This window comes from Letharia columbiana, assembly GCF_014066305.1.
Source record: "Letharia columbiana isolate WasteWater2 chromosome Unknown Sc0000018_s1, whole genome shotgun sequence".
Taxonomy (NCBI): domain Eukaryota; kingdom Fungi; phylum Ascomycota; class Lecanoromycetes; order Lecanorales; family Parmeliaceae; genus Letharia; species Letharia columbiana.
The window spans coordinates 371,592-391,287 of record NW_023501059.1 but is presented as its reverse complement, the minus strand read 5'-3'; the positions used below and the strand labels follow the sequence as shown (position 1 = coordinate 391,287).

At 44.4% G+C, this 19,696-nt stretch overlaps 8 protein-coding genes across 8 annotated transcripts; 3 read left to right on the top strand and 5 right to left on the bottom strand.

The window, feature by feature from the left end:
* Positions 1-2,510: 2,510 nt before the first annotated feature.
* HO173_006244 (uncharacterized protein) lies at positions 2,511-2,888 on the top strand (the record flags this gene model as incomplete). Its single annotated transcript, XM_037308155.1, has 1 exon — positions 2,511-2,888. One exon carries the CDS (start codon positions 2,511-2,513, stop codon positions 2,886-2,888), a length of 378 nt encoding a protein of 125 aa, XP_037164929.1.
* Positions 2,889-2,911: 23 nt separating this feature from the next.
* HO173_006243 (uncharacterized protein) lies at positions 2,912-3,277 on the top strand (the record flags this gene model as incomplete). The annotated part of the gene is made up of 1 exon (XM_037308154.1): positions 2,912-3,277. One exon carries the CDS (start codon positions 2,912-2,914, stop codon positions 3,275-3,277), a length of 366 nt encoding a protein of 121 aa, XP_037164928.1.
* Positions 3,278-11,727: 8,450 nt separating this feature from the next.
* Positions 11,728-12,360, bottom strand: HO173_006242 (uncharacterized protein; the record flags this gene model as incomplete). The annotated part of the gene is made up of 2 exons (XM_037308153.1): positions 11,728-11,964; positions 12,091-12,360. The coding sequence occupies 2 exons, from the start codon at positions 12,358-12,360 to the stop codon at positions 11,728-11,730; spliced, it is 507 nt and encodes a 168-aa protein (XP_037164927.1).
* Positions 12,361-15,434: 3,074 nt separating this feature from the next.
* HO173_006241 (uncharacterized protein) lies at positions 15,435-15,843 on the bottom strand (the record flags this gene model as incomplete). The annotated part of the gene is made up of 2 exons (XM_037308152.1): positions 15,435-15,544; positions 15,597-15,843. The coding sequence occupies 2 exons, from the start codon at positions 15,841-15,843 to the stop codon at positions 15,435-15,437; spliced, it is 357 nt and encodes a 118-aa protein (XP_037164926.1).
* A 1,398-nt stretch (positions 15,844-17,241) lies between these two features.
* On the bottom strand, positions 17,242-17,502 carry HO173_006240 (uncharacterized protein; the record flags this gene model as incomplete). The annotated part of the gene is made up of 2 exons (XM_037308151.1): positions 17,242-17,316; positions 17,371-17,502. The coding sequence occupies 2 exons, from the start codon at positions 17,500-17,502 to the stop codon at positions 17,242-17,244; spliced, it is 207 nt and encodes a 68-aa protein (XP_037164925.1).
* Positions 17,503-17,565: 63 nt separating this feature from the next.
* HO173_006239 (uncharacterized protein) lies at positions 17,566-17,808 on the bottom strand (the record flags this gene model as incomplete). The annotated part of the gene is made up of 1 exon (XM_037308150.1): positions 17,566-17,808. The coding sequence occupies one exon, from the start codon at positions 17,806-17,808 to the stop codon at positions 17,566-17,568; it is 243 nt and encodes an 80-aa protein (XP_037164924.1).
* Positions 17,809-18,501: 693 nt separating this feature from the next.
* HO173_006238 (uncharacterized protein) lies at positions 18,502-18,840 on the bottom strand (the record flags this gene model as incomplete). The annotated part of the gene is made up of 1 exon (XM_037308149.1): positions 18,502-18,840. One exon carries the CDS (start codon positions 18,838-18,840, stop codon positions 18,502-18,504), a length of 339 nt encoding a protein of 112 aa, XP_037164923.1.
* A 19-nt stretch (positions 18,841-18,859) lies between these two features.
* Positions 18,860-19,352, top strand: HO173_006237 (uncharacterized protein; the record flags this gene model as incomplete). The annotated part of the gene is made up of 3 exons (XM_037308148.1): positions 18,860-18,877; positions 19,043-19,293; positions 19,337-19,352. The coding sequence occupies 3 exons, from the start codon at positions 18,860-18,862 to the stop codon at positions 19,350-19,352; spliced, it is 285 nt and encodes a 94-aa protein (XP_037164922.1).
* Positions 19,353-19,696: the final 344 nt, after the last annotated feature.

Below are 19,696 nucleotides of genomic sequence, written 5' to 3'. Positions count from 1 at the left end.
ATAATAGTAACGTAATAATATTTCGCTATTATCTATAAAATCGCGTCGTCTAACTATTATTATTATTTCTACTATTATTAATTAATAATCGAAAGCGTTATTATAAACGCGTCGCTCTATTAATTACTTTCTTTAAATTTCTATAATAAAGATTATTATTACGTTACTTCGCTATAGATATAATACGCTATAAAAATAACGTTATTTATAGAGAAACTCTTCTCTCTTCTTTTACTTACTAGACTTTTAAGGTTATAAGTTTTTAAATCTAATATTATTCGCTATAGAGGCTATTAACTAGCGTTATAAGAACGTTAATATTAAGCGTATCGACTTACTATAGATTACTATTAACTAATACTATAAAAGCGATATTATTCTCGAAGATAGTATTAATATTATTATATAATATATTAGTAACGCGCCTACGGCGCGTAATAGTTAATTCTATCGCGTTATTAAAACGATATCGCAATTTTAATAAATCGACTCTTTTCTCTTATTTTCTTATTAGAGTTTAAAGGTTTTTTAATAAGCGTTTTATTTTTGCTTAGACGTTTAGAAATTAGAGTCTAAAAGAGAAGGTAATTATTAGGCCTAATACGTTATAGACCTTAGCGCTACTTATATTAAGGCGTCGATATCGTATATTCTACGTTAAGATTTCTTTTAGAATTTAATTTTAATAATGTATCTTATATATCTAGAGACTTAACGAATATAGGTTTACTTCGTATATCTCGAAGTTTTAATATTTTTTAGAGATTAATTCTACTATTAAATATACTATTAAATCTTATAACGATACTACGTCTTTTATAGTTTATACTCGCTAGCTAATCGCTAGTAAATTATACTCTTATAGTATTAAAGATAATTAAGAAAGAATATTAATAGATAAAGAATCGTTTATTTATTAAGTATAAGTTTAATATTAATAGCTATAATACGCTCTTCGAGTAACTTAATATAAGTAATATAGTTAATTACGAAGTCGAATTTATTATATTTAATAGTATAATATTATATAATAAAGTATATAAATTCGTTATCTTCGATAAAACGATAGAGATTCGCGAGATAAAATATTATTTTAAAGCTATAATTAAATTTATCAGCTATAAGTTATTACTTAATAGAGTTATTAATAATAAGTATTATCGTATTAATAGTCTCTTTAAAAGAATTCTTTTATTTAGCTAGAACTATAATAATTAATATCTTAAAAGAGATCTCTTAAATATACTTCTATAACTTTTATTTACGTAATAAGATATATATATTAATAAGTTACTTTAAGTAGTTTATTTTAATAAATTAACGAATAAGTAACTTAAAGAATAGATTTAAGATAACTCGTTAGACTATAATTAATACTAATGCTAATACTAGTACTAATATAATAGATACTTAAAATTAATAGAAATTAGAATTAGAGTTTATAAAGATATATAATAACGATAATATATATAATAGCGTTATAAAAGCGTCGGAATCGAACTTATAATCTATTAAAATATTTAAAAAGAATAGATTAATTACTTTAGAAGCACTCTGAAACGAGATTCTATATATAGAATAAATTTAGATAGCTAATTTAATAAGATGACTAGAAAGACTAGAAAGCTTAAGGGCTAAGAATTTTAATAATTCTAATAAAGTCGTCGCTAATAACGTAAATAAAAATCGAGAAAATAGATCTTAAAGTCTTTCTTTATAATCGATAGATATCAGATATAAAGGATAAAGAATACGAGTATAGAGCGAAGCAGACGACTCGGTATATTCTTTACGAATATAGACTATTTAGCAAGAAGCGAGGAATATAATAAATCGAAGAAAGAAGGAAGGTGAAAGAGAGGGTTATTACTTATAAGAATATACTAATAAAACTACGCTATACCTCTATAGCGGCGGACTTTATAAGGAATACTAGGCTTATTAGATAATATTGTTACGAGCGTACCCTTAACACACCACTCAGCCCTATGGCCTAGTGCCTTGGCGGAGGCATCCCCTATTATATCATGCCTTCTTCCCACATACATAGTTCGGTAGCCTTATTATCCTATTCTACCTCACCCATATGATATACCTCTATGCTGGTCCTGACATTATAATAAGGCTCCTTCGTACACCCGGCGAAGAGAAACACATACGGGCCAATCAACGCACACTCACGCTTATTCGGATTAGCGGACGAATGGTTAATAAACAAACGCGCTGGCAAGGGCTTTGTCAAGATACTAACTTGAGACCAAGACACCACGACCGGTTGAGGTCAAGACAGGAACTTGAGGCATCGTATCCTTGGGTCAGCCCACCAAACGGGTAATTCGTTTCGGCATGACGGAACGGCCTCTGGACAGCAGGAGGGATAAAGCACCGCTGGACCATTCGTAGGATTAGCGAATCGAAAAGAACTCATCAAAACACCCCACAGTGAGCCTGCTACAAGGCGACGGGAACAGACCCGACAACACGATTACGATTCGACCTCTTCACTGAGCATGTCGACAACACACACAGTGAGCCTGCTACAATGGCAGCAAACGTACGATCTCTTCACTGAGCATGTCGACAACACACATAGTGAGCCTGCTACCAAATGGCATTCAACACATTCAATTCTTTCCCTACCTCCCTATCAAACCTACCAATCGACAAAGACAAAGGATGGAATGGAGGATGGACTTGATGGCAAGAGCATGGGAGATATAGGGCAAATCTACAGTGAAGCTCTCAGGCCAGGCTGCCAAAAGGTGTTGGAGGTGAATGCATGCGTTGGATTTTCTTCAATTCTACCGATGGACTTGATGGCAAGAGCATGGGAGACGCAGGGCAAATCTACAGTGAAGCTCCCAGGCCAGGCTGCCAGTAGGTGTTGAAGGCGAAAAAAAAGTGGAGGACTATGACAAGCAGACTGGGCAAGGAGAAGAACTCGGAGAATCTTGCTGGCACGCAGGCAAGATATGGCCAACATCTCCAGGATCTCTGTGGCAGGGATGGATGGCACAGTCAAGACCAGCATGCGATCCGGCAAAACCTCGGATATGGTGTTTTTGAACGAATTGAAACCATCCGATGTTTGACTGCTACCACTACACCTCGGCAAATCCTCTCCAGTCAAGGTCTGCCGGGACTATGGATGTTTGGAGATACAAGGCAAGCAATGGGCCTGCATCTCCGGTCTACCAGCCATGGGGGCCATGGCTATTTGAGAGGGGGGAGTACTGTTACGAGCGTACCCTTGACACTACTTAGCTCTATGGCCTAGTGCCTTGGCAGGAGGCATCCCCTATCATATCATGTCTTCTTCCCACATACATAGTTCGGTAGCCTTATTATTCTATTCTACCTCACCCATATAATATCCCTCTATGCTGATTCTAATAAATATTAAGTTCTTAATAAGAATTAATAATAAGAATTTACTAGGGTAAGTAGTTAAAAAGAAGAATACGATTAAGACGAGAGAGCCTTAGCGATATAGAATATACCCCTTTTTTAGTCTTAGTATTTAAACTCGCTTAGCGAGATATTCTATAATTAGTTCTATACTCGTTTCTTACTTTAAGAGTTAATTATATCGTAAGCTTATTACGATATATATTCTCTCTAGAGTCTAAGTAGAAAACTATAAAATCGCTATATTAACCGTTATTTTATATAAAGCACTCGTAATAATTAACCGAAATACGAAATTCGCGACTTTCAACGATTTTTTTACGACTATTATATAATTTTTTAAAGTTAATCGCGAGGGGAATAAGTCTATCGAGATCGCTAATTAAGTATTTAAGTCTTTTATTAAAATTAAATAACTTATTATTATTATATAAGCTAATTCGAGACCGCGATCTCCGCTAACGCTTATAGCACCCCCCTTTAATCGATTAATCTTTATTAGAAAAACCTTAGATAATAGCGTATCGTATTTAGTATTATTAAAAGATTATATAACGAATTAGATTAAGAAATTACTCGAGTAGATTTATTATATTATTCTTAATTAGAAAGTCGAATACTCGAGATATATTCTCTATAGAAATATATATTAACTCGAATATACTTCGCTTAGAAGTTAGAGAGATTATAATATATATATCTTAAATAATATTAACGCGATTAACACGCTTAGAACGAGCTTATATAAATATAGAATATATTAAGAATACTTAGATATTTAACTTTCTTTATAGCGGCGATAACGAGATATCTTCGAACTTTAGATATTAACCTCTCTATATCTTATAGTAATATTCTTTCTCTATATAATAGCGAAGTCTAAAAAATTTTGATGGTTCGCATCGAAAGAAATTTAAAAATTTATATATTTGATTCCCGCGTAGCACGGAAGTAGGGCGGATATCGCTTTGGCGATTTTATAGAACCCCGAGTAGCGGGTCGGACTCTTCCTCGCTCTTATTAGGGTAAGATTCTAGGTGTCGCGAAAGCGCGGAGGAGTAGAGTAGTTGCCATGACTCCAATAGTACCTTATATACTTAACTATATATCTCGCCATAAAAAAAAAGGCTATACTTGGCACTCAGCCCTACGGCTGATACTTAGTGCCCATATGTACGCAGGGGTGAATATCTCATATTAGCCAAACCACCAAAAAAATGAGGCTTGGCAGCGTTTTCTATCTTAGCGAAGGGCTATAAGTTACGCTAACCGTACCTTAATTAAATTAATAAGATTTATCGTCTTTTAACGATAGCTTTATAATATAACTATGATTTCGAGAAGGATTAAATACGTTATATATTTTTGATAGTGCTTTTTTTAAAATAATAGCAAATTGATTTCTCTTAATAAGCGTATTAAATTTTAATACGTTAAATCGGAGGATCTAATTTATTACGATAGTAATTATAAATTAATAGAATAACGATATTTATATAAATATCTTAGTAATAATAGATTACGTGAATAATCTTATATAGTTAAATAAACTCATCTCTAGCTTAAGTAAATTTAGTCGAGTAATAAAAATTTATAAAGTAAGATAGTCTCGTAGTTCGAATCCACGAATGTATTTCTTATTTGAAATTCATTAATTTTATAAATATCTTATTCTTAATAGACCTTAACTATTATTGCAGTCCTAATTTTTTTATTCTTTTCGAAATAGTTTTTAATTTTATAACGATTTCTCGATTTCATAATGATATCGTAACGGTATCGCAACGGTGTTATAACGGTTTTAATCTATAAAACGTATTTAAAATATTATAGTTGTTTTAACTCGATACGATTTTTTATCGATACGTACTAAGATATATTACCGTTAATTATCTAGTTCGTTTTTTATTCTTTATCGTTTAAAGGCGGAGGTAATTTACTAATACGTCTTAATAAAATAATCGTATATTTATCGTATATATATAGTAAAAGAAGGTCGCTACTACTCGCTAAGGTACTCAGACCCACTACGTAAGGCTACTGAGACTACCCCTTTTTAAGAATTAAGTATAATAAGACGTAGAACCCTAACGATAACTTATATAGCTTTATTTATTTGAGATTATATAATTAATTGAAAGGATCAGATAGATTACGTAACTCGCATAGTCGGCCACTAGGGTAAGACTTCAGGGTAGTATGATGTAATCAATCAATCTGTCACTCTTGCGACATGAGTGCACTTAAATGGATGCTTAGAGTACAAATGTGACAAGAACATCTCTTTTGCCCCAGGTGTCTTTATGAATGCTGGGATGCCATGAAGTATTGGAGGTTTTCTCTGCTAGATACGTATACATCAAGAACTCCTTTTGGCCAACTATTATGTTTCTTCTCATCATCACAGACGTTCCTTTCTGATTCTTCCCATCTCTGAGGCTCTGTGCCTTCTGTATATTCTTTTCGTCTCCATGTCGCACGCCTGATTCTTTCGCACTGCCCTCTTTCTCTTCCCTAGGTCTCAAGGATTAGAAGCTGCTCATGAGAGAAAGATGCGGAAGGAAGCGGACCTTCGCTCCTATGCTAGCCTTTTCGACTGCAACTTCATAGTTCACCCACTCTGTTTTAGCAATCCGGCTCCTGCAACGCCACATCAGCCAGTGGGAGACAATCATGCCTACTCTGAATGGACGGCTTAGTCGACGTTGCACTCATTTCATCATTTGATGATCTTTCGAAGATTGTTTCTTATGTTCGCTTCAGTTTTCGAAGACTTGGTCAGTGATTGCATGGTCATATGAGCTCGTGGGACTGGATCCGGTAGAGTCTGGCAGGAAATAAGGAATACGCTCCGAGCAGACCCAATACATGCAATGGAAGAAGGCGAGACAGGTGTCACAACGGAAGGTATGAAGTACGGTTAGTCGTCGGCGGAATCGATACCAGGTCTGAGATGATAGCACAACAGGCTTTGTGGGTATATCTCAAAGATCACGACTGTAGGACTGATAGAAGTCTTTGCAAAGCTCTAGACATCCCTCTTGTTGCATCTGTTTTCATCTTCCAACTAGCCTGGGTCCTTACAACGAGGTGGCTATTCCGAAGCTGGCAATATCGATGGACCGCCAAGGTTATGGGCAAATACACCACTGAAAATCATCAAGGACACTGAAGGCACCGAGAGCGGGAGAATGCAGAAGGAAATGAAGACCAAGATCAAGGTATCGGGAAAGGCATGATCTCAAGCACAGCTAGTGAAGGACTGTTGACAGAGGGTTAAGACCGTCTCAACGAGTTGCATTATGTTCCATTCTACTTCTATCCACTGAGTCCTTCCTGTTGGAAACTCCTTGGCACTCTCAGGGTGCTCCACATCCACTCCGTTACCAATGTGTGTCTCTTCTGGATCCATCTCGTGGCCTCGTTGTGATACAGATCAAGTACCACCCCATATCGAAGCGGAAGCAGAGATCTCGCCATGTTACCACCGGTCCAAGGATGCAAAAGAATCTGGAGGAAGGAGGTAATTAATGTAGTAGTATGGGCATTGGCTCCATCGCTTGGCGGAGAATTTCAATGAGCACGCCTGTGTCAGTCAGCTATATACATAAAGGAACGGAAAAGTGCAAAAGGATCCTGGAAAACCAAGGACAAGGATGGGCATTTACCCAGAAAGACGAGCCATGTGAAAATGGCTAGCCATGACATTGGCCTTGCCTAATGATCGATTTATGGTGAAAGATGCTCGGCGGCTCCTGATGGTGGCTGTAAAGGGTCGGAGGTGCTATCTTCTATCAGCGTGAGCGCATCGTGACTGCGGATATAGACCACACGTACCTGGAAGGTTATCGAATATGGATACCTAATACGAATCCGAACAAAGTTGTCGATTACCTTGCACGCTGGTGAATATGGGATCTTTGCTGTAGATGTCTTGGCAAACCAGCGTTTTAGGTGTTTATCCGTCACCACATTACGCCCTACTGCAGCTACCTAGGACTCCTAAATAGCCGCCATCACCCTCTTTTGCTGTCAAAGCAAAGCTTGAACTTGCTACGATTTCTCCCCGGCCGCAGTTTTCGAAATCTTGCGTAATCTCTGTACGAAATGGCAGGAACGGCACTATTTGAAGATGGGGTGTCGAAACCGTTTCTTCGCCCGATCACAACCTCATCTGCACGCAGAAAAATCAACAAGAAGACTCGCCTCCACATAAGTGAGACCTCTTCATTCTGTAAGAGTGCTCATGTTGACGTCTACCAGTCTTTTCTTAACAACCTGGAACCTCTTCCCTCCTGAGATAAAGCAGATGGCCTTCCCTCGGAAGATCTATATCTTGCATCACGGTGCTAAAGACTTCGATTCGCCTCCTTTAAATCTCATTCTCATTAGTCATCGCTTCTCCAAAGGTACAGCTCTCGCCTACCAAAAGGCATTTTCGCCACCTGCATGTGACAGAAAGACTCTTACAAAGGGGACGGGAAGGCATCGCATGATGGGCACGGGTCGAAGCACTGAATGGAAACAACCTCCGAAATTCCTCTTCAGAATATATTGGTTGTCTCTGCAAACAAACGATCGAATCATGCCCCTTTCTACGTCTACCTCAAAGAGCGTTGGAGTATTTCAGACCTCTTCGAATCACTCCTTGATGATTGCAACAATCATGGTCAGGCAGCGGAGACTACGACCACAATAAAAGCTACATTTCTTTGAAAGAACGGAGCGCAGCTCTTGAGGAAAGACAAACCAGAGGATTGGACTATCTTCTGGGAGGCTTTACGAAAGGCTTGGAAACGAGAGAGGAATTACTACTTCATGGAGAATAACTGCGAAATTGAGTTGGTACTTCCTGTGGAAATAAAATAGCACGGCACGGACTTCTCGCGCCAGCGAACGTGACATCCTCAGCAACAGCTCTAGGTTTCCAGCCCTCAACCTCCTCTACGCTACATATCTCTGGCTCATCGATGTCCTCAGTTCCAACTTTCCGATCCCCCCCAGCTCTCCGGCTTCATCGCCACATACCACGACATCTTTCTCTTCGGCGTCCTCGAAACAGCCCTTCACGCCATCGGGTGTCAGAAGGCTGACTTCCAAGCTCGACCCAATTCGTCGCCTCTCGCCTCTGCAAGGCCATCGGTGGTACCATACCGGCACGATTCGGTGGCTGTTCACGTGCCTGCCTCGGAGCATGTACCTACACCTTGAGGCGTCTAGGGCGGGGAAGATGAAGAGGACCGCGAGTTCCCTTGCGTTGCCAACGTGGCGTATCTCGGTCTTCCGGCTACAAGGGCTTTTTGGCGCAACGAGGGGATCTAGCGTGAGATGAGGAGGTTCACGAGGGCAGGTGCGTGGGCGGAGTTGGGATTTGGTGGTTTGAAGGGGGAAAGGGGAGATGTGGTGGGCTAGCAGGAGGCAGGAGCTTTTATGTTCTTGGGGAACGGGGCAGATAGAGGGAACTTTGTATGATTAAAAAGTGTCTTCGTTCAACAACTATCTCCTTCCTTATATCTCCATCAGTGCTATCTCTGAAGAAACCCAGAGTACTAACGTACGTCCTCAATACCGCAGCGCTCCTAGAACAGTCGATACTGTACTTCACCCAGAAACCTCTCCTCCGACTGCACCTCAATGAGTGGCCTCCAGTGCTAGCCAAGTCCATATCCCATCCATATCCCGCCTCTAATCCCCCATGAGCACCATCCCACTTCGCGCACATCCGCAGTGGCCACCACTGACCATTGACCAAACCCCCTTCGCCCAATCGAGCGTAGATGCTAGGAGCTAAGATTCAGCAAACCAGATGAGGCAAGGACTTTGCTGACACGCCAAAGTGGCACAGAACTCCTCCATGAAAACCGGTGTCTATCAACTTCCTAACTGTGCTTCGGTTTTCGTTTGCGCCAGTAGATGCAAGCTCCCAAGTCCTGGCTTCCGAATGTATTGGGTCGGTCTCCGATTCAATATTCTTGGAATGTATTCTCCCAGGCAGCAGAGGGAGTGTCAGTCATACGTGGGACAAGGAACTCCTTGAGCTTTGTGAACGAACACGGGTCAAAATGACTGCAGAAACGCTCACGGCTCAGGCAGGACCCGAGCATCATCTTTCTGCGGCGTATAGATCGGGGGGGGGGACAGTTCTTCATGAGGCTTTCGGTTTACGAAAGGCTCCATTCTGGTAAGAATCTAACCCGTTGAACAAGCACCGAGCTCCTCCACTTGGTGTCAGATGGGAAATTGACTTCACGACGGAAAGTCAGCCGGTGCGTAAAAGGGCTCCTCTGAAGGGCGGTCCCGTTGTAGTAGGTACATCATTGACGATCGAACCATGGGTCAATACTTGAGCGGCGCAACAGGCTCAGACACACACTAATACTTCGTCCGCCTGCAAGACTCGGTCGGAGAATCTCTCACATTTTTCTTCCCTAGACATTTTTAAGAGAATTGTCGGGTTGGCGATGAAGTCAAGAGTGTAGAGAATCTCAGAAGGTTCAATTCTCATTGATTGCTTGCGACAGGCTTTCCGGCAGACTAGGAGGCCAAATTTGAGTCGGTCGAAGCGGTATCAACCGGTAGAACATTGACAAGTCTACACTGACAAGGCTGTTGAAGGCTCGAATGTCGCATCGCCATTCGTAGAGAGTGTGGTTTTTCGGAGTGAAGCCCATGATGAGCGTAGGAAGTCCGAGATCCAACGCCTATTTGCCGGCCGATTGCACTGTGCGACTCGGAGTTTCAGAATTCATGCCTCCTATGAAATCCTCCTTTTCGTGAGTTTTGGCCCGTTCTCGTACCGATCAGAGCTGGTGAGACTTGCCCAGCTGTGTTCGGCAATAGTGGTCAGGATATCGTCAGTAGCTGTAAGCTTTGGGTCCTTTGCCTTTTGTCCGGCAGTCCGGCGTGGGGTTTGTTGCTGCTGAGAGATCTATGATTGGACACACCTCTGTTCGTGACATTTTAACCATTCTCTTACTGATTGCAGCCAGTCGGACCTGGCCAGTGGTCTTCGGCAATAGCGGTCAGGATGTCGTCGGTAGCTGTGAGCTTCGAGCACTTCACCAGTCCGGCGTGGAGGTTTTGTTGCTGCTGAGGTATCCATTTACCACTGCTCTGGTAGCTCTCAATGTGTTTGAGCTTGAGGTTCGCAGTGTACTCTGCCCTTTTTCGAATAGTCGAGTTTTTTTGCCGTTGAAGGATCTACTACTACTCTGGTAGGCTCGGCGTGTGATCAAGGTTGAGCTTCATCAGGGTAGTTTGCCTTTCATCAAGTAGTCCACCATGGCGGTTTTTTTGCTGAGTGATCTATTATTGCTCTGGTCGCTTTCAAGGTGCTTGAGATTCGTCAGGGTACTTTGTTCTTTGTCGAACATTTCGGCGTGGCGGTTCTTTTGCTGAGTGATCTACCATTGCCCTGGTAATTTTAGTGTGTTTGAGCTTGAGCTTCACCAGTACCCTTATCAAGCCGTCCGACGTGAAGATTTTGTTGTCCTTGAGGTTTCCACCACTATTCCGATAACCTCTGTGTGTCTGAGCCTAAGCTTCTTGAGAGTACTTTGCCCTTTCTCGGGCAGTCTGGCGTGGAGGTTTTGTTGCTGTTAAGGGACTGATCTACCACTGCTCTGGTAACCTCTGTGTTTAAGCTTCGTTAGGGTACTTTGCTCTTTGTCGAACAGTCCGGCGTGGAGGTTTTGTTGCCGAGTGATCTACCGCTGCCCTGGTAGCCCTCGATGTGTTCAAGCTTAAGTTTCGTCAGGGTACTTTGCCCTTTGTCGAACAGTCCTGCGTGGAGGTTTTGTTGCCGAGTGATCTACCGCTGCCCTGGTAGCCCTCGATGTGTTCAAGCTTAAGTTTCGTCAGGGTACTTTGCCCTTTGTCGGGCAGTCTGGCGTGAAAACTTGTTGCCGTTGAGATATCTAGCACCGCTCTGGTAGACTTCGTGTGTTCAAGCTTGAGGTTAGTCAAGGTAATTTGCCCTCTCTCGGACAGTCCGGCGTATAGATTTGTTATCGCTGCGGTGTTTATCACTGCTTTGATAGCCTCGGTTTGTAATCAACCTTGAGCTTTGCCAGGTTACTTTGCCCTTTGTCGGGCACTCCGGCGTGGAAAGTTGTTGGTGCTGAGATATCGACACTGCTCTGGTAGCCTCGGTTTGTTCAAGCTTGAGCTTCGCTAGGGCGCACTTTTTGGCCGTCTCTTTGCATGAACGAGCTATGTCCAAATCAAAGCGTGATGTGAGGGGCCGCTCATCCATTTCCAGAAGAAAATATCGGCATCTGCGAGAGTGTCTGGAGTTGTTAGGCGTAGTGACATACCTAGTCAGTAGCATGATCTACTGGATGTTCTTGTCCAGTCCTGGGCCGACCTCGTTGCAGGAGACTTTTCCCACGAAGCTTCGATCAAAAACCGTGAGGTTTGGATGTCCTTGTCTTCCTCCTTGTACTGATGTTCTTGGTGACGATGCGTCAAATAGATGATGGGCTTCCTTTTGTTCGCAAATCCGTTGGCGAAAGAGGATGTCGGGGTCTGCGCGAATACCTCAAGCCACAGCTCATGCTGAAATACTCAGAACATCCTTTCCTTAGCTCCCAAGAAAGATACCTCCTGCTCCATCGATCGATCCCGTGGACCCACAGCTCGACTTCCTTAGGCGTATGATCGATGAGACCTATGCAGACGTACTTTTGGGCTCTTGGGTATGATGTGGTCCTCATGCAAACTATTTCTGATGGGATTTGTGAGTAGGCAACCGTAGATTTTGGGTTTCGACTCGAGAGGAATGGTAAGAAGACAACTAGGGCTGGTCGTAATGCCTTCGGACGTTGGGGTATTCTCGTTTGCGTAGCTGGCTGGGTTGATGAGGCCCAGTTCGATGTCGATGGTGTTCTGCTGAGGAAATCTGCCACCGTGGGGCAGCAGGTAGGTGGGCAAAGGCCCACTGACTGGGCTCATCTCTGCGGTGACGGACCCTTGGTTTGAGATTTACCGGACTGAGTGAAGCCGAGATGTGCTTGTTTGGTGGGTTCATTGGCTTCAGTGTGAAGACCAAGAGGTCGAAGGTGTCCTTCTATGCAATGAGATGGTGGCTCTGGACCGACTGCTGATGGCGTATGGAGGGGTTTAGATATAGTAGGGTATGTATATATTGAGGGTGAGAGTCTGATGAAAAGACCATGAACCAAATTAACTCCTGGTGTTGACCGATGATACTTGCCTGACGAGTTGCAACGGAGGGTTGGCTGCTTGACTTTGTGGTGTTGAAGGGGTATATACTTGAGAAGTGGTGTCGGTGGTGTCGGTGGTGGAGGTTTGGTTGTCTAACTTTGCGTTAGCGATGGGTGTTTCTCAATGTTGTGAAGGTACGTGGAGGCTGGATTACCCGAAATAATGGCGGTTGAGGGTACTTCTAGATGAGAGGCGCGCTTGCCAGTGGAGGCGGTGGTCACTGAGCTCATGTTAGTTGGAGAAGTAATCTCTTGACGCTGCATAAAGCCGGTGGTATCTTACCGGAACTCATGTTGCCTGATGATAGCGTTCCTTCTATCATCTCCTGGATCCTTAACAGTGCGAATGTCCCAAGCCAACACTGCTCATAGCAGAAATCCGAGCACATGCTTCTTTTTCATGGCTTCCAACAGTAGAACCGAGTCACACCTTCGACTTCAGGCTGTGTAAATTCTCCCACGCGTATCAGTAGCCGGATGCTCCATGTAGTTTGTGACGCGTCGTACCCTCTTTCTAGGCTTGATCGTTCAGTGAGCCGCCGGCGTATGACCTCTGTATTGACAAATCTGTGACAGGATACGTTTGCTAATTTGTTAGTCGATGGAAAATTGATCTTGGATATTGTGGTCGAGGTGATGGAGCATGAAGCTTCCAGCAACCTCAGCTGCAGATCTGCATCAACCAAACTTGAAAATTTTCGAGGTTGAATCCGTAGAAACCCTTAGGTACTGCGGTTGTGGCCATGGAGCATCAAACTTCACGAAACCAGGTTGTAGAGCTGCCTCGATAGAACTTGTAGACGTTGAGGTGAGCACACCAAGAATTGTTGATGTTCTTCCGAAACGCGTATGGGCTAGGAGCGTTGCCGTATGCTGTCTAAGTTGGGGTCACGGTAGACCGAAAGTTCACTGTCTCTTGGAACTCCGTTTCACCGCTAAGCTCTGGTTCAGTGAGATGCGAAGGACCCATGAGCCCTGGCAGCGATGTTTCACGACTGTGCCAGACTTGGATCGCATCTTGCGCTTCATACGTGTTGTGGGCAGTCTTGTCTGAAGGAGGATGACCTTGGTTACGCTGCTAGCGGAAACCGTGAACAAGGTAGATAAGCATACTGGATGATCAAACTGTTGGCTTGTGCAGTTGTAGTGGTAATTGTCAAGGCACAGCAAGGAGGCTGTGTGTTTGATCGTCAAATGTACTCCTGAGCTCTAGTTTTGTGTAACCAAAATACTGACATGAAACTGTGGATGCCAAGCTGGTGTGGAGCAGATGCAGGGAAGAGTTGCGTGGAAGAAAGGCAGTTCTTGAAGCTGTTGAAATTTTCATTTCCGGGTATTGTAAATTGCATCGCGGGCTTGCTGCCACAAGTTTCCGCCATTGAAATCACCCCTCCTGCGAGTAGGTTTCAGAACGCTTTGCCTTTAAAGATAGTTAAGATTTCGGGGACTAAACCCAAGTGGAGACCAGAATACAGGATTCTCACAGCATTTTCACCTCAAAGTAATTGAACGATGTGGCATACGTAGTTTAGCTAAGCTAGTCCAAGTCGAGTGGTCTGGCAGGTAACACCCGCATGATACGCCACAAATGCAAGTTTGTAGAGTCAGAGGAAGTAGCATCACCGGGCATAAACCTCAAAATGTTTGCCAATCCTCAACATGAATTAGGCCCTTTAACATGACTGTGCATACCAGGCAGTGATAGAGTCCAACCTTGGTGATAACGTAGAGGAGTAGAGGCCAAGCTTGTGTATACCATAAAGGAGTAGAAGCCACGCTTGTGTATACCACAAAGCGGTAGACGCCACACTTGTATATATCACAAAAGGATAGAAGCCAAGCAAAAATGTAGTATATATGTATAGGCAAAGGAAGTTTCTGCATGAGAGATGAAAAAGTAGGGAGAAGGTGGGAGATAGAGAGGGTTTAAATACCCGTGGATGCTGCCGATCCTGCCGATCCTCTGCCTTCACCGTCGTCGTGGGAGTCACTTTCTCCATTCATTCCCAGACTTCATCGTCGGACGAAGTGTGATGTTCTCCATTCATCCGGCAGACATCATAATAAATCGAATTCGACTTCTCACGCAGTTCATTCATCGACGCACTTATTCATTGGCTAAGCGTTCACGGTACCTATTCATTCACAGACTCTACCGTCAGTCAGACTGGCTCTCCATTCATTCCCCAGCTTCATCAGTCAAGCTACTTAGGCCTTGGTGCATTTACAGACTGTCACTAGAGACTGCATTCACATCCAGATCTGAGCTTGGTGCATTGCATACGTCTCCTAAGAGGTTGCTTATATACCTGGGATGCTTTGTTTGGTGGAGACGCAAACAGGATTAGGGCTTTGGCTTGCATTTCTAGGAGATCGCGTTTAGATTTACAAAGTCACGTGGTGATACTACGTACTTCATGTAGTGAGATATCTACAAAGTTGAAGCGGCGGAGGCCTAGCCCAGAATCGTTAGACTAGCCGAGGTCCCGCCGTCGCGTCTTGACTTTCACAAACCTCAGCAGTCTATCCAGTATCAATATGTGAACGTAAAGACTTGAAATGGTTGGTGCAATGGATTCTCCTTATCTGATTCACTGCAAAGGACATGTCATCTCAGTAGAGCTTCGAGTGGGTTGCGACTGGCCTCAGATATCTCTGACCATGAGAGCTCCGAAGATATGTGAGGTATACTTTGAGGGAGTGCCGGAGGTTCTCCTGGAATATCTTGTGTTTCAAAAAGAATGTCATGGAATAAAGAAGAATTTTCTCGAGCTTGATTGCATTCTTGTTTTATCGTCTATTCTATAAATGTACCAGAATTTTCTTTGGCCTTGAACTCAATGGCGTGCTGCTCCTGATAACCACCCCCACCCCCCCAGTGGACAGCTGAAGTCTTGACCCCTCTTCATCTGCTGATGATTATAAGTTGAATAGTATTGTGGCCAAAAAGAACAGATCACGTACCGACAGATCCACCTGCAGATGTAAGACCAGCTGCGATGCCCAAGTGACTGGTGAAGTAGGACTGCAGGACCAGGATCCCACTCCCAAAGGCCATGCCCATGCCGATGCCCGTCAAGATCACTTGAACAAATAACAGTTCCCAGAACTTATGGCACCAGCTAGTGCTCAAAATCGATACCAACATCAGAAAACAGCCTCCGTTGAAGCCGAGACGGAAGTAGCCTTTGTCAATGAGTGGGCTAACCATGATACTCATAGAAAATAGAAAGAAGAGCTGAAAGCTCCCGATCCAGGCAATTGTAGCTGGCGATTCGGTAGGGAGGAGAACGGCCTCATAGTAGGCCTGGAAGGCGCCGTATGCTGGATTTATGTTAACCTTTCCCAGATAGCTCGCCGAACTCTCTACTGCATTCAGTCAGTCCCGGAATCGGCTTAGACGTATACACAGCCATCATAAGCAGGAGCCTAACACCAGCTAGTGGCCAAGATCGAGAAACATCTCAAGAAGCAGCCTCCGTTGAAGTACAGGTGGTGGGGCCTCTTACATCAAAGTAGCCTCCTCCGCCTTCGGTACCGATTGGCTCTTCGAAAGATATCTGAACGTTGTCATTGTGATTGCGATTCAAGGCAGCATCAAAGGACTCATTTCCGAATGGGAGAATCATGATGTTCTTCACCATCTCTTTTCCCAAGTAATGATCGATACGGAAGATCTCCTCCTCTTTCTAATCTGGCTCAAGGCCTTCTGAAGCTCTCGCGAGCTATCCAATCCCTTGCCGAAAGGCTTCTCCACGACGATTCATGGTATTCATGTTCTGGGATAGCAATTCCGCTTGAGCTGTTGTGAGGTTGTCAACTACCATGGCTAAAAAGATTTGACTACAAGGTCTGCTTACCCATACACGAAAGACGTGACATCGGCGGCAGAAACACCTGGACGAAGAGAAGCCTGATAATCGTCAGCAACTCGGTCTGCTTAATAACTTCCCCGAGCCTTACTGTATGTAGTAACTGTTCTTGCTGGATCAGCACGCTGGGTCACAGCGAGATAGTCAGGCCGCTGGTTCCAGGGGACACCAGGACACTGTCGAAAGAAAATCGAAAGAAGGTCCAGAGACGGGCAATCCATGCGATGGTAGCCGGGGGTTGGTCAGAGATTAGCTTGGTTTGGTAACACCCTTGAGGGGCACCGTACGAAGCTTCATTAATACCATAAGGCCTGCGGCCGGCAATCTTTTTCAGCAGCTGAGGCACCTTCACCAGACGCACTCCTAATCCATGCCCGTACTGAAGACCCTGAACCAGGCTAAATGTCTGACTATTCTTGAGGAGCAAAAAGAATGATTGTGTCGTGGATGTGCTAGATGCTGCACTATGCGACAGGCTTCAACGCCAACGCCACAACGCCACACGAAAATGTTGAGAGCTTTCAGGTCTCTGCGCATGACCTCGGCATGTTGGATCTGATGATGATCTGAGGGCGGATGTAGTGAAGCGCGCATCCAAAGGCGTGGCACTTGTCTCCGCATAGCCCGGGAGCCCGTCGTCTCGTGGGTTGAATACCTGCTTTGCGGGCGATGAATGAAGAGAACCATGCTTCAGAACCCCAGTCCAAAAGCTCAACGCTTAACGCTATGTCTTGAGGTCAAAGCAGAGATTGCCAAAGATGAAGGTGTTCTGCTTGCGGAGCTGATAGTGCGCTTGGCGGTGTTTGCCGTGACTGGAAAGTGCTTGTCAGCGGGATCTCAGACATTCCAACAGTGTTGTGACTTACTACGCAGTGGTCAACGAAGACGTTGTTGGTAACGATGCATCCTGCGATCAGGTGCATTGACCCGTTCTTTGTGATTGTCATCCTTGAAGTGGGAGGCTTCAGCTGCTGTGATCTGCCGTTGGAGTTCGGCATCCTGTTTGACGAGAGCGGCAATCTTATCTCGTAGAGCCTCTTTCAGCTCTACATTGCTGCGTCTTACGCTCGACAAGCAATAGACCGACAGCGGTATTGGGTACCCATCTCTTCGATCAGTGTGTGACTCCAGTGATTGAGTGTATCGATGGTAGGGTCAATATCGTCAGCACGAGCGTTGCATGCTTGGATCGCATCAAAAACGGTCTGAATGCGATCTGGAACGGTAGCTAAAAGTTGTTGGACTTGACGAAGCTCATGAACACCATGGTGGAGGTGAGCTTTGATCTCGTCGGATGTTCGCATGATGGTGGTAATAGCAAGCCTTTCGGCTAGGCAACGGTGTCGTCGACGACTAAGCAAGGGCGAGGTTCCGCTGTTGGTACAATAACTGCGACATTTTTTACCGTCAGACTTGGGCTTGAAGGAGAATATTGCCTGTTCACGATGGGCCTGGGGCATATCGCCGTGAGTCTTTCCGCAGGAGGAGAACGGCTTCGTCATAGGCTTGAAAGACGTCGTATGACTTGACGCAAGATTAACAGACACACCTTTTATTTTCGGTTGGAGTCTTGCCCGAACAAATCCTCTGCAGTGAAGTCAGTAATATTTCGCCACAGTGAACCTGCAAACATCACTCACTGAGCGTTGAAGATCACCAAAACCCCGCCAATGACCTGGAGCCAGGCCATAGCTGCTTGGGTAAGCTGTATAGGCATGACTTTCTGAAATGAGAAACGCTGGGTTTCTTGCCGGCTGTGGCCGCGTTTGTAGGGGTGTAAATAAGCTGATTCTAAAGACGGTTTGCGCAAGAAACTCAATCTAGTCTCAAAGGCAAAGACAGCTAGGACACCGAAGCCGAAGAGGACGATAGCGATTCCTAGAAGGTAGATAGGGTCGCGGAGTCTTGGCAGCTTTGTGGCCACGAGTTGGTGCGCTCGCTCAACCAGGAAGAGGTACAGGAAGACCTTGCCACCGACGTAGCCGACGAGGCAGACGTCAATGGCAGCGCGACAGCCCTTTCACAGGAGCTGGTCCTGGTTCTTTGGTAGGTTCGGCAATGGTCGCTCCTTTTGCATCCATCTCTTCTTTCTTCTTGCAGGATGGGCACCCTCGGCGGTCTTCGGTAGTAAAGTCCCAGGCGTTGATGAGAAGACCGCCAGTGAAGATGAAGGCAAGTGTGCAGGAGTAGATGGCTAGTACTAGGACCCGGATGGAATTCAGCTGCTTGAAATTACCTATCTCAAGTGTTTTGAGACGCGCAGCTAGGGACAGATTAGTTCTTCCTGCTGTATGCAGACACGGTTGACGGCTGTTGAAGAGGGGGTTTATGAACATACAGAGCACTCCGGACACCATGCAAAGCCCGATTAGTGTGCGGCCAACACAGCTGACTGCTGGTTTGAAACGTTGTGTCTGCTCTCGATGATCAAAAGACCAGCGGCCACAGTTTCACACTGTCTTTGACAGCTTCCAAGAGCTGACCTTGACGTTGCATTAGGATTTTTGCGCTCACTGGTAGCGTGTTTTCCGAAAACAGGTGGTGATCGTGGACGCTGTGTCCCAGAAGATGGAAGACCATGATTCCCTGAGCGCGCTTTGCGCAAGGTTGAATACAAACGAGATCAGGTCTGCAGCCATAACCGGCTCATTCGATACGCAAGTCTTTGACCTAGAAGAGGGTGTGGTAGTGAGTCTTGGGGCTTTGAGACAAAGGCCGAAGAAGAGGATGTCTTCCTCACGAGTGCTCTTAGCGCGCGATTCACTTTGGGGCGATGAATATCACCTCAGGTATGTGATCTTTCACTACTTTCCGGTGGCTCACTGTTACAAGCACAGAGGCACAATGATGGGCCGATGAGGGACTCGATCTATAGCATAGATTAGTGCTCGCAAACAGTGAGGCCATACAGAAATGACGTATGCACAAGCGGATATGTATATAGATGATTGGGCATATCCAACACTGGGGCAGCCAAGACCTTTCTGGACATGCAAATAGCCCAGAAAGGCCCCCCAGCGCTAGAAAAACTCCCATGTCTAAGCGACATGCCCTGGAGTGAAAAATGAAGCTATATATAGGTGTGGGTGGGAGGGAGAAGAATGATATGGCTCTGAAAGAGAACAATTCGAATGAAGAGCCAACTGCTGGTGCAGTGGTCATACAAATAGGGGTGCTTCTATACCTCAGCCA